At 38.3% G+C, this 14,963-nt stretch overlaps 1 protein-coding gene across 1 annotated transcript in view; it reads right to left on the minus strand.

Moving 5' to 3' along the window:
• The window catches only part of phyhipla (phytanoyl-CoA 2-hydroxylase interacting protein-like a), a 35,105-nt gene that overhangs the window by 5,641 nt on the left and 14,501 nt on the right, over positions 1-14,963 (minus strand). Inside the window, 2 exon segments of the mRNA XM_026944307.3 lie at positions 54-228; positions 2,286-2,476. Of these exon segments, the coding sequence (XP_026800108.3) occupies positions 54-228; positions 2,286-2,476 (366 nt within the window).

Here is a 14,963-nt window from a genome sequence, read left to right on the forward strand (position 1 = left end):
TTAAAGTTAATGTGATTAAAGACTGTAATTAAGGTGAGGTAAATGTGGATTACCTGCAGTGCAGAACTCCACAATATCGCTCCATTCAGACACGGCGTAGTCTCCATCGCTCTGCTTGGACGCGGTTTGCACGGCGACCGTGTACTCGGTTCTCGGGCTCAGGAACCAATGGCCTCGCACGGTCATCGGCAACGGCACGGCCTTGGCAACCAGTTTAGTGGGCACGTCCTGGATACAGGGGAGGAGAAATTCAAAATGAAGGACTACAGAGGAATCAGGGTTCACGACTAGTTCAGAATTATGTTCTATTAGTGCTATTTTAAACAATCGAGAAACATCATATGGCACTAATCACTCACAAAGATTTAAAGTAGTGATCATGTGACACTCAGAAGTCTCCAGACATTAGATTTTACGAGTGTATATTTGAGAACATCTAAAAGCCATTTAGAGGATAAACAAAGTTACAAATCACAAAGGACAAGGGTACACTTATTAGGCTACAATTTTTCAGCACCTATTTACAATAAACAATGCAAAATAAAAATAAATAGGTTTTTATTTGATGCATGATTAATAATGCATGCTGTTTCTGATGTCTACAGTGACTGATGTCTGCTTAATTTCTGACCATAAAACAAGCCGGTATTATTGGTGAGCATCGATTTTGGCTGCTTATGATCAGTATCTGTGGAAAAAAAGTGTTTGGTGGTATATAATGCCTCAGAATGAACATATATTTATCACATATTTAGCACCTTTACAAAAAAAAAAATGTAAAAACCAAACAGAGAACAAAGAGTTGAGCGTGTCGAGAGGAGTTAATAGCGGAGTTGCTGATATCGCTATTCAGACCTCAGGCGTAACTACAGCCTTACACACTGCTCGGAGAGTTGTGTTGAGAGTAGACCATTTGTTTTGTGGTTTTCAGTTTTCAATCCTTTGCAGTTTTTGAAGAAGAAAAAAATCACTTGGGAATTGTTATCAGCTGATACTCAAGGTTTCAGTATAATAATAATAATGATAATAATAATGCATTTTGTTTATAGCGCCTTTTCCACACCTAAGATCGCTTTACAGAGCAATCGAAGGAGTTAAAACATAAAATAAAATAGTACACAAGATAAAAGTATCTGCATGTTTTCAGTTCATGGAGAAGATCGCTCTTCTATAAAGAGGAGTATCAGTAACAGTAGCAGAAAAGAAAAAGTGCCATCTCTAGTTGCAGTAAATGATCAAGACAGCGGTGCTGCACTTCACCTTGCTCCTCGCTCGAGCAGACATCACAAGAATTTTTCACACAAAAATCACTTACACTGCAAATATAATGAACTATAATGCATAAAAAAATATCAACCCTAAAAAAAAAAAAAAAAAATACAAATACAGTTTCAATTTTTTTTTTCCAAATCCATTTCCAATCTTATTACAGGATCAGAACAAATTCATTAGTTTTTCTCTCTCTCTCTCTCTCTCTCTCTCTCTCTCTCTCTCTCTCTCTCTCTCTCTCTCTCTCTCTCTCTCTCTCTCTCTCTCTCTCTCTCTCTCTCTCTCTCTCTCTCTCGCTCTCTCTCGCTCTCCCTCCCTCCCTCCCTCCCTCCCTCCCTCCCTCCCTAATCCACTTATTATTATTTTTTTGGTATCAGTCCGAGACAGATCCTGGGTATCAGATCTCTGCCATCTCTAATTCCAACCACACCCTGAATCATGCTTTGGACCATGTAAAATACACACAAAAATATAAATACACTCCATCCTGAGCGTGACAGTTGGCCTTAATGTATTATAATGCTTATTTGAATATTAGTATAAACTGTATATTTTTTAAATGATCTCTTGTTTTTGATGCCATATAAATATATCACATTGCCACTGACAGTGCTGTCAGTCTGCATTTTCTATCCCTGATTTTTCTTCTGGCTTTAAATACAGTGTGTGTATTAAAGGCGGTAGTCGAAACACAACTAAAAACTGCTGAAAGGAAAATCCTGCAATCTCAAAGGTGTTAAACTAAATGCAGGAAATGTTTCATATTCTGAACGTGCAGCTCAGAGAATCAAAATAAGCACGTGCGTAAGCCGAGTCTGAATATGCAGAACTTTCCCCCGTGTAAATACTTTTAAACTCAACGAGATGTATTTAAGAAGTATGAAAGCTGTAACATGATTGGATGAGCAGAAGAACAACACGTATGTAGAGTTTAGTGTTTAAGTGTTTAGGTGGCGTGTGTGTTCTGATCTCTCTCTCTCAGCACGTCAGCCCGGCCGTGAATAAACACACCTCACCTTGTGTTTGAACTTGTTGGAGTTCTTGTTCTCCTTCTTGTTCAGGTCGATGAAGTAGTGTGTGATCTTCTCTTTGGTGCGAGGGTCCATGTCCCAGCAGATCTTAAAGGAGTCGCAGGTGATGTTGCTGATCCGAATGTTCACGGGTACGGGAAGCTCCATCTCCACCACGCCGCTCTCCTCTGCCTTACCTACACACACACACACACACACACACACACACACACACACACACACACACACACAAATTATTTACAATTCCACCACTGCAGAATCCATCTGTGCCCATTTCTCAAAGTTCTCTAATACTTTTTTCTTCCCTGGAGTAACCTTGAAGCAGTACACACACACACACACACACACGACTATAAAATGTTTCTTCTATACCCAGGCACACAGTCAAAACCTGAAGACCTTCAACTGTGAGTCTCTTTTATATTTTCTTTCTTTCTCTCTCCTCACACTAGAAGCTCAACAGCATGACACGTGCAAACAAAGGACACTGTGACAGCTTTGCCTTCGTTTCCTGTTTTAAGTAATCAGAAATGTATGCAAAACATTTTACTAATCACAAATCCACAGTTATTAATCACAGTGTAGAAAGAAATGCCAGTATGAGGAGTTCTGACTAGCAGGAGAGTAAAGTTTAGAGAGAAGTAAATGTTACTCACAGTATTAAAAAAGCCTGTCCACTTTCTTCCACATCGAGTACAGACTGTCACTTCAGAACACTGAGTGTGTCCAAAAGATAACGCACGAGAAGCTTATCAGTAGGAATCCTCCCGGGTGTACGCCTTCACACACTCCAAAACCTTACCTTAGTTTTTTCGGAGGGACAAAAGCCAAAAAAAGGAAGGAAAAAAAAAAAAAAGTGACAGTGTATACATACGCTAGCTTATTGTCATTTCTAATCTGCTCAAAGTTCAAGGTTTCTAGCTTTTCACAACTCACAGACCACAGGGACTTCCAGTGCAGAGTTCATTTCTGCACTTATCAACCGATACGTAAGGAATAAAACACTTGGGGGCGTGCTGTTATTGGAAAATAATCACTGACAGGGTGGTGCAATGCGGCCTGACACGAAACCGAGTCACTGTTCCCACTCGGAAGCTGATTAGTTTTCAGTGACAGCACATCCTGGAGTGTTGTATTCCTCTTACACCACAGCAATTTGCCAATGATTACAATTTCTGTTTATTAACCGTGTATAGTTACATTTAAAGTTGTCTAACGTTCACAAAACAACTTAGTTCCTTAGTTATTACTTACGTTATAGCAGCTATAAACGGTTGTTCCCTCAGCCTGTCTTTTTTTCTCTCTTTAAGTTAATAAGACAAAAAAAAAAAAAAAAAAGTTTGTCACATGTTACTAAGAAACCAGAAAGTGCAAACTCCTCTGTCCTAAAGACATTTTACTGATTTTTTACAAAGCGCTGACATTGGAGACTCCTTCCATAAACATGAAATAAACATCTCCTTACAGAAAACGTCACCATATCAACAGTTATACACGTTTTTTTTTTTTTTTTTTTTAAATCCATTAGGTGGAATGTCTTCCATACAAGTCCCTGTGTAAGCTGTTACTATAGAAACAATAAGGTGTAAGTACAAGCGCATTAATATGAACCTGTGATTAATGTTAGTACTCTCAGAGCTGCTGTTATAGAAAATTATACCACAGTGCTGTTGAATTCTCGAATCAGAAGGTGTTGAAGGTGTTAATTTTCTATAACAGCAGCTCTGAGAGTACTAACATTAATCACAGGTTTATATTAATGCGCTTGTTCTAATACATTATCGTTTCTATAGTAACAACTCATTCACAGGGACTTTTAAAAACAGGTTATAAAACATGTTATTTAACAAAGAAAGATCTATAAACATTGATATGTTGAAGTTTTCTGTAAGGAGGCCTTTAGTTAATGTTAATGTAATGAGTCTCCAGTGTCAGCGCTTCCTAAAATTTGTAAAAGTTTTCCGACACATCTTCAGGACAGAGGCTTCTGTGTGTAATGTTTTTTTTTTTTCTGTAACATGACAAACTTGAGGTTTTTGTCTCCAGGAGAAGCTGGTGAGGAGAACAACCGTTTATAGCTATAACTGATAGCAGGAAATAACAAACTTTCCACAATATTAAATGCAACTATAAATGGTTAAAAAGCACAACTTGCCGTTCATTAATAAATTAAAAATTGCTGTGGTATACACTAAGGAATCGTGAGTTTGAATCTCAAAGATGCCACAGCCGTCCAGCGTTGTCATCGGCAACAGATTCTGAAGTCAGGAGGATTTTTTAGATGCCAGAAAACAAAAGCTGTCACACGTTTAAGGCTCAGGAAATTAAACTGTGTACTTTAGTGCGAGTTAGAATAAGAACACAGAGCGCTGCGGTCTCAGCACAGCTAAACCTTCGAACAAAAGAAACATCTTTCTCACAAGCACACAACCTGCTGCTCTCCCTCACACACACACACACACACACACACACACTGAGTAGTTTCCATGGCAACCTGACAAGCTGATTAAATACGTAGTTCTCGGGGCGAACGGCGGCGCAGTGCCTTGAGTCAGAAATCAACTGAGATCACAGAAAATTCTGGAAAATGACTGAAGAAATGTTAATCCTACCTAACAGATTTTCTAACACTGTTTAATGAAAGGTTGAATTATTACAAGATTACGGTTAATTTGTGTAAAAGAGGATAACAGAGTCTACAGCTTTATTATTACCTCAGTCTTAATTAATGAATCCGCCTTAAATTAAATCGTTTAATCAAAAAAAAAAATGCATATACAAATGTCTTACAGCGGAAATTATATGCATGAGCTGCCAATGAAAAAAAATCCAATGAGACGGAAAAAAAGATTTTAAATTCATACTGATTAGCATCCAAGATGATACAATGTGCATTTCCATACATGGTCAACAATCTGGTGTATGAAAGATGCATTTAAAGGAACAACCATACATGCAATTTACACAGCTTCTCTTTTACCCCAAATGTATTCGATCAGTCACTGGTGTGTGAATTTGTGTGTAGTTTTGCGCTGGAGCTGCAAGGCTAATGTAGCTATAGTCCTGTTTAGCATTGTGCAAATCACATGCAGAGGAGACAACATTGCGAACAAGAAAATTCTAGCAAGCAGAGAAAATTTAACATGTACCACAAAAGCACCTAGCATACACTATACCGCCAAAAGTTTGTGCACACCTGACCATCACGCCATAAAATATGTGCTTGTTGAACATCTCATTCCAGATTTATTCCCCCTTTTGCTGTTATAATCAGCTCCACTCTTCTGAGAAGGCTTTCCACTAGATTTTGGGGCGTGGCTGTGGGGATTTGTGTTCATTCAGCTACAAGAGCATTAGTGAGGTCAGGCACTGATGTTGGTGAGGAGGTCTGGGGTGCAGTCGGTGTTCCAGGTCATCCCAAAGGTGTTCAGTGGGGTTGAGGTCAGAGCTCTGTGCAGGACACTCGAGTTCTTCCACTCCAACCTTCACACACCACGTCTTCACGGAGCTCGCTTTGTGCACAGGGGCATTGTGATGCTGGAACAGGTTTGAGCCTCTTCGTTCCAGTGAAGGGAAATTGTACTGTTAGAGCATACAATGTCATTCTATACAATTGTGTGCTTCCAATTTTGTGGTAACAGTTTGGGGAAGAAGCACATATGGGCGTGATGATCAGGTGTTCACATACTTTTGAGAGAGCTCATTTTTCCCCCTAGGTGTGCAGCAAGTAGCAGTAAGAAAACAGCAAGATAAAAGTACGCAGCACTTCCACTTTTTTTAAACCAAATAATCAACCACAGTCACCATTTGTTTTCTATTGACTCACAAATCCGAGGCTTGTGAATCCGCAGGCTAGAATTACTGCAGTGCAAATGTGTAACAGATCATTGGTGAGTGCATGTAGCTAGTACAGTTAGCTTGATTTGCTAATCTCTCTCAGAGGATGTCACAAGTTCACGAAGACGACGTGTATAAATTGTATAGTGGGCTATAGGCTAAACGTTTTGTGTACTACGGTTTCTCGTCAGAGCTTAAAAAAAGAAGAAGAAAACACGCAGGACATTTCCTGCCCACGAGCAACAACACTGGCAGTTGCTCCACACCCACAAGAGCCACACTACCAGCACCATTAGCGAACCGTAGATTTTGGCACCTCTGAACATGCCTTTCAATTACATCATGTCAAGTTTCTCTTAAAAAGAGTTGCTCATATAACACACTGTATAACACTTATCTATTCACAATCTCGCAGAAGGATGACCTGCAGATTCAGAGTTGATTCAGATAAGAATATAGTTCCAATTTGTTGTGTATAACTTTTTTCCCCAAATACTGACTCACTCTGCCATTTTATGTAACTGTTTTTGTACAAATGGTACTATTGAGTTAATGTTTTATAAAGTAAAGGCATCAGAACACAAAAATGCCACACCCAAAACAACACTTGATAATAAGCATAAAATGTGACGTCGCCCCAAAATCCATCTGTGTCACATCCATAAAGTTAATAAACTGCTATTGGTCTGTAACATGTATATGGACATGAAAACACTTTAGAATATTTCAGTCAATACGAGTTCATCTGATATCCGTAATGCTGGAATTGCTCACTGTAAAACGCAATTCTGGCTCCCTAAAGCCCAAAACAAATCCACTGAAATATTTTACAGCCCTGCGAGCTTATAATGCCATGTTGTGCAAACTGAATTGCTGTGAGAACTGAGAGAGAGAGAGCGAGAGAGAGAGCGAGAGAGAGAGCGAGAGAGAGAGCGAGAGAGAGAGGATTTTGGTACCTGCTGAGTCACGGGGTGTGGATATGGAGGTGTACATCTGGATGTTTATGTGTGGATGTGGATGTGTAGATGTGGATGTGGAGGTGAAGATGTGTAGATCTGGAAGTAGAAGTGTAGATGTAGAGATGTGGAGGTGTGGATGTGGAGGTGTAGATCTGTGGGTGTGGAGGTGTGGATGTGTAGATGTAGAGATGTGGAGGTGTAGATGTGTAGATGTAGAGATGTGGATATTAAGATCTGTGGAGGTGTAGATGTGGAGGTGTAGATCTGTGGATGTGGAGGTGTAGATCTGAGGATGTGGAGGTGTAGATGTGTAGATGTAGAGATGTGGAGGTGTAGATGTGTAGATGTAGAGATGTGGATATTAAGATCTGTGGAGGTGTAGATGTGGAGGTGTAGATCTGTGGATGTGGAGGTGTAGATCTGAGGATGTGGAGGTGTAGATGTGTAGATGTAGAGATGTGGAGGTGTAGATGTGTAGATGTAGAGATGTGGATATTAAGATCTGTGGAGGTGTAGATGTGGAGGTGTAGATCTGTGGATGTGGAGGTGTAGATCTGAGGATGTGGAGGTGTAGATGTGTAGATGTAGAGATGTGGAGGTGTAGATGTGTAGATGTAGAGATGTGGATATTAAGATCTGTGGAGGTGTAGATGTGGAGGTGTAGATCTGTGGGTGTGGAGGTGTAGATCTGAGGATGTGGAGGTGTGGATGTGTAGATGTAGAGATGTGGAGGTGTAGATGTGTAGATGTAGAGATGTGGATATTAAGATCTGTGGAGGTGTAGATGTGGAGGTGTAGATCTGTGGATGTGGAGGTGTAGATCTGAGGATGTGGAGGTGTGGATGTGTAGATGTAGAGATGTGGAGGTGTAGATGTGTAGATGTAGAGATGTGGAGGTGTAGATGTGTAGATGTAGAGATGTGGATATTAAGATCTGTGGAGGTGTAGATGTGGAGGTGTAGATCTGTGGATGTGGAGGTGTAGATCTGAGGATGTGGAGGTGTAGATGTGTAGATGTAGAGATGTGGAGGTGTAGATGTGTAGATGTAGAGATGTGGATATTAAGATCTGTGGAGGTGTAGATGTGGAGGTGTAGATCTGTGGGTGTGGAGGTGTAGATCTGAGGATGTGGAGGTGTGGATGTGTAGATGTAGAGATGTGGAGGTGTAGATGTGTAGATGTAGAGATGTGGATATTAAGATCTGTGGAGGTGTAGATGTGGAGGTGTAGATCTGTGGATGTGGAGGTGTAGATCTGAGGATGTGGAGGTGTGGATGTGTAGATGTAGAGATGTGGAGGTGTAGATGTGTAGATGTAGAGATGTGGAGGTGTGGATGTGTAGATGTAGAGATGTGGAGGTGTAGATGTAGAGATGTGGAGGTGTGGATGTGTAGATGTAGAGATGTGGATGTGTAGATGTAGAGATGTGGATGTGTAGATGTAGAGATGTGGATATTAAGATCTGTGGAGGTGTAGATGTGGAGGTGTAGATCTGTGGATGTGGAGGTGTAGATGTGTAGATGTAGAGATGTGGAGGTGTAGATGTGTAGATGTAGAGATGTGGATATTAAGATCTGTGGAGGTGTAGATGTGGAGGTGTAGATCTGTGGATGTGGAGGTGTAGATCTGAGGATGTGGAGGTGTGGATGTGTAGATGTAGAGATGTGGAGGTGTAGATGTGTAGATGTAGAGATGTGGATATTAAGATCTGTGGAGGTGTAGATGTGGAGGTGTAGATCTGTGGATGTGGAGGTGTAGATCTGTGGATGTGGAGGTGTAGATGTGTAGATGTAGAGATGTGGAGGTGTAGATGTGTAGATGTAGAGATGTGGATATTAAGATCTGTGGAGGTGTAGATGTGGAGGTGTAGATCTGTGGATGTGGAGGTGTAGATCTGAGGATGTGGAGGTGTGGATGTGTAGATGTAGAGATGTGGAGGTGTAGATGTGTAGATGTAGAGATGTGGAGGTGTGGATGTGTAGATGTAGAGATGTGGAGGTGTAGATGTAGAGATGTGGAGGTGTGGATGTGTAGATGTAGAGATGTGGATGTGTAGATGTAGAGATGTGGATGTGTAGATGTAGAGATGTGGAGGTGTAGATGTGGAGATGTAGAGATGTGGATGTGTAGATGTAGAGATGTGGAGGTGTGGAGGTGTAGATGTAGAGATGTGGAGGTGTGGATGTGTAGATGTAGAGATGTGGAGGTGTAGATGTGTAGATGTAGAGATGTGGATGTGTAGATGTGTAGATGTAGAGATGTGGAGGTGTGGAGGTGTAGATGTAGAGATGTGGAGGTGTGGAGGTGTACATGTAGAGATGTGGAGGTGTAGATGTGTAGATGTAGAGATGTGGATGTGTAGATGTGTAGATGTAGAGATGTGGAGGTGTAGATGTGTAGATGTAGAGATGTGGAGGTGTAGATCTGAGGATGTGGAGGTGTAGATGTGGAGATGTGGAGGTGTGGAGGTGTGGATGTGGATGAAACAGACAGACGGTAAGGCCAGGAGAAGGTGAGAGATTATTAGCTGAAGTCTGCTTGACCCTGTGTTGGGTTGAATTACCTGCTAAAAGCCTCCTGAGGTCTGCAGTCTATTCTAAGACACACACACTTCTGCATTCAGACATTTTGAAAAGAAGCATCTGATCCTCAAAACAACATCCAACACTAAAGCTTCAGACGGAGAGAGAAATGTCCTTGTACATCCTTTTACACTCGGACACTCTGTACATTATTCCATTTCACCGTGATGAGAAAAAGAGTTTATATTAATGCGCTTGTTCTAATACGTTTCCGTTTCTATAGTAACAGCTCATGCACACGGACTTGTGGGACAGATGTTGGAACATGTATCTTTAACATGTATGGAAGGAGTCTCCAGTTTCAGTGCTTTGTAACAGTCAGAGGGAAAACTGCAACTTTACATTTCTGACATCTTCAGGACAGAGGAGTTTATGCTTTCATGGAAACATGAAAAGCTGTGAGTTTTTTTTTTTTTTTTTATTAACTTGGAGAGAGAATAAAGAGAGGCTGGTGAGGGAGCGATTGTTTATTGCTGCTATAACATCAGTGAGAAAAACAACTAACGTGCTTCTTAGATGTTCCACAACATTATGTAACTATATACATATAAATTATACGGCGCCTTTTTTAATTAATAAAAATTTTTATTTTTCGACAAATTGCTGTGGATTATGAGGAATAAAACACATCAGGACATGCTGTTATAGGAAAATAATCAACTTCAACTTGCATATTTTACTTTAACAACACGGTCTGGTGTACTGTCTATTTTACTCCTTAATTAATTCATGTCATAAAGAACAGTGATGGCTAAAATGATGATTACAATCATTTAGCTGAATTTTTGAGTCATTTTTTAAAATGCTAAACATAAATCACAATTAGAGAAGAAAGAAAGAAAGAATTGAAAAATCAAGAAATAAATAGAAATATTGAAAGAATGAAGTAAATTGAAGAATTGAAAGTAAAAAGAAAGAAAAAAGAATGAATAAAAAACAAAGAATGAAATAAAAAATGGAAAAGAACGAAGGAAAATCAAGAAAGATGTCACCTAAATAACTATATAAAGAATGAAGTAAAAACAGAAAGAAAGAAAGAAATTATCAAATGAAAGAAACAATAAAAGTGAAAAATAAAAAAAAGAATGAATTAAGGACTTTATGAAAAAAGAGAATAAAATTAAAAAGAAATAAATGACAAAAATAAATGGAGAATGAAATGAGAAATGAAAGGAAGAACAAAATTAAAAAAAAAAAAAAACAACTAAATAAATAAATACCAAAAGAAAAAAAACCCCAAAGAAATCAATCAATAAATAAAAATATAAAGAATGAAACAAAAACTAAGAAAGAAATAAAAAAGAAATATTGAACAAATGAAAGAAAGAATAAGAGTGAAAAACCAAAATACAGAAATACAGAAAGAAAAAAAGAAAGAACAAAAATGAATGAAAAAGAACAAAATAAAAAAAAAAGAATTAGAAAAAATAAAGAAAGTAGGAAAGAACAAAATAAAGAAATGAATAAAAAACAAAATATTGAGAGAAAGAACAAAATAACGAAAGAAAGAAAGAAAGAAAGAGAAAGAAAGAAAGAAAGATCAGCTAATTATTGCAGTCAGTTTTGTGTAGCTGACTGATTAATTTTAAAAGTTAATTATAAATATTATTATAACAATGAAATGGTCATAATTAAATGTGTAAGGAGTCCTGAAGGAGATTCATGATTGAGTCTAAAACACTGAGCGACACAACAACACAAAATAAACTGCATCAGATCATCGTACTCCGCCCGGCGTACCGTAACGCGAGTCTGCTCTCTCCCAGCTCTCATCCATCACTCCGTATCGACGCAGCAAACACAACTCCATTACTCAGGTCCTGTAGGAACTACGCATCAAGTCACCGCTGTTCATTTTCAAATAAAATCATTCAGCACACAGACACACAAGAGTGCCGAGCTCTGAGTGACAAAATGGCTGCCGGCCAGACGGCTCCCTGGTGGAGGTGTAGAGCAGCATGCAGGGTGTACAAGACATTACGTCTAATCCTGTCCGACTCAAAGTCATGTCTGATTCAAAATCGTTTCAGATTGCTTGAAGGATTTGACAAAGTGCTCTGAATACACACACAAACAGGTTTTATGATCAGTGTTGCCATGGTCACGGTTTTTAACACCAAAAGGAGTTCGTTTTTCGTTCAAGGTTGGGGGGGAAGGGTTCGTGGGTGGAGTTTTTTGGGTCTTAGTTTAAGAATAAATGCAATTAATTTCCACAAACATAGCCTTGAAAGTGTAGCTACGATGTACAGAACGATTTGTGCTCTAAAAATAAATGCAAAAAAATTCAGAGACTGAACAGAGGATTATGGAGTGGATAATCCGTGGACTGCAGATACCACAGATACAAATGAAAAATGCGTGCGCACCACGGTGACCTTGTTTCCCAAACACAGATTGAGAAAAATGTGTAACTTTTCCAATGGCCAACTGTTTGGGGCTAGTTTTGTGCATTTTTTTTTTTTTTATTTAGTTGGGCTAGAACTTTTGCTGAGACCTGGCAACCCTGTTCATGAAAAGCTTTATATGGGGAATATAAAATACATAATGCATGCTATTATATGAAAATAATGATTATTTTCCTATGCATCGTAACCCAAAGTGTTCTCCTGCACTTATATAACAGCAATTTGCCAACAATTAAATTTTTTTTTTATTTCTTACGCAGCAACTCATCATATTTTTATCTGTTTATAGTTACATTTTGTTGTGGAACATCCATGAAACAAGTTCCTGTTCTCACTTACGTTATAGCAGCTATAAACAGTCATTCCTTCACCAGCCTCTCATTTCTCTCTCTTAAAATTTAATAAGACAAAACACACACACACACACACACACACACACACAAACAGCTTGTCATGTTACAGAGAAATCACAAAGCACAAACTCATCTGTCCTGAAGACTTTCCTGCGACGGAAAACATAAAGTTACAGCTTCACCTCTGAGTGCTGTGAAGCGCTGACACTGGAGACTCCTTCTGTTTTTTTTGTTTTTTTTTTAATCTGTTTACGAGCGTCCTCCATACAAGTCCCTGTGAATTAGCTGATATTCGTTAATGCTTTAATATAAAGCAGTGAGTCGGCTTGCAGCCGTAACTACTATCAGAGCTGCTCTTATAGAAAATTAATCAACACCTTCTGACCAATCAGAATCAAGAATTCAAGAACTGTGATATTTACACCTATATTAGAGAGATTTTCCATTTTCAATCATATTTCTTACTCACCAGGGTGCACAAGGGATTATTTTATATCCTGAGTAGTGCATTATATAGGGAAAGGGCAGACATTTCAGATTTATTCAACATTATTTCAAACTTTATGCCTTGACAATGTGTAATAAAATGGCAGTGTGTAGCACTTACACAGGAAAGGAGCCAATCAAGGTGTCAGACTCTCTGGCTTTGTAAATTTGAAAAGCAGAATATATTATGTATAGAGGATAAAACTTTCAGGATGCAAATATGACTTGTACAGTGACTTTACAGATGGAAATAATGCACATTTCATGCAAACAAAAGGTGCAGATTTGCTGCACAGCTTTATAACTATTCATCTAACATGATTTTAATCAATTTATAATATTACTAAAGCATGGTTAGAAAAGTAGACACTTTAGTTTAACTATTTGTATCTGAAAATATTAGTGCCTTATTTACAAATGTACTTGGTAGAAATAGTTGTCAAATTATTAATAAATAAATAAATCAAAGCTAAGCATGGGTGGAGATTTTTTTCTAGCTAGTCAGCTTGTACATGGCACGTTGCTAAGCACAGACCAGGCTCATGCTAGCTAGCGTGTTAGCTTGTTAGCATGACGGTTTATTTTATTTTTTTATTTTTACACAATTTCCTTAAAGAGAAATTGTGTTTAAAACGTGACAAACTATTTAAACTAATCACAAAGTGAATATATTGACGTTCAGAATAAGCTGAGTGAGCTAGTCTGAACTAGCAACCAAACGCGCTAGGTGTATTCATATAAAAATACTGTAGGTGGCTAGCTAAATAAAGTAAAGCTCTATTTCTGTCATGTTCTAAATGGAGGATTTAGGATAACTGGAGGAAGATATAATTAGTGAAATATATACATTTTTACCTGTTAGTTCACTCCTGACTGCTTTTTGTTTAACAGGTGTTGCTTGATTAGTGTTGCCAGTTATTCTGATATCAGATACAAAACATACAGAGGCACAAAATATGAACTCTTCCAGAAAGATTGAATAATAACAATGTCTAGATAGATAGATAGAGAGATAGAGAGATGGGGAAACGATAGATCGATCGATAGATAGATAGATAGATAGATGGGGAAACATAGATAGATAGATAGATAGATGGGGAAACGCTAGATAGATAGATAGATAGATAGATGGGGAAACGCTAGATAGATAGATAGATAGATAGATGGGGAAACATAGATAGATAGATAGATAGATAGATGGGGAAACGCTAGATAGATAGATAGATAGATAGATGGGGAAACGCTAGATAGATAGATAGATAGATAGATAGATAGATAGATGGGGAAACAGATAGATAGATAGATAGATAGATAGATAGATGGGGAAACAGATAGATAGATAGATAGATAGATGGGGAAACGCTAGATAGATAGATAGATAGATAGATAGATAGATGGGGAAACGCTAGATAGATAGATAGATAGATAGATAGATAGATAGATAGATGGGGAAACAGATAGATAGATAGATAGATGGGGAAACGCTAGATAGATAGATAGATAGATGGGGAAACGCTAGATAGATAGATAGATAGATAGATAGATGGGGAAACATAGATAGATAGATAGATAGATAGATAGATGGGGAAACGCTAGATAGATAGATAGATAGATAGATGGGGAAACGCTAGATAGATAGATAGATAGATAGATAGATGGGGAAACAGATAGATAGATAGATAGATGGGGAAACGCTAGATAGATAGATAGATAGATAGATAGATGGGGAAACAGATAGATAGATAGATAGATGGGGAAACGATAGATAGATAGATAGATGGGGAAACGCTAGATAGATAGATAGATAGATGGGGAAATAGATAGATAGATAGATAGATAGACGGGGAAACGATAGATAGATAGATAGATAGATGGGGAAACAGATAGATAGATAGATAGATGGGGAAATGATAGATAGATAGATAGATAGATATGGGTAACGATAGATAGATAGATAGATAGATATAGGAAACGATAGATAGATAGATAGATAAAGGAAACAATAGACAGATAGATATGGGTAACGATAGATAGATAGATA

Source organism: Pangasianodon hypophthalmus, chromosome 10 (assembly GCF_027358585.1).
Source record: "Pangasianodon hypophthalmus isolate fPanHyp1 chromosome 10, fPanHyp1.pri, whole genome shotgun sequence".
In the NCBI taxonomy this organism is placed as follows: domain Eukaryota; kingdom Metazoa; phylum Chordata; class Actinopteri; order Siluriformes; family Pangasiidae; genus Pangasianodon; species Pangasianodon hypophthalmus.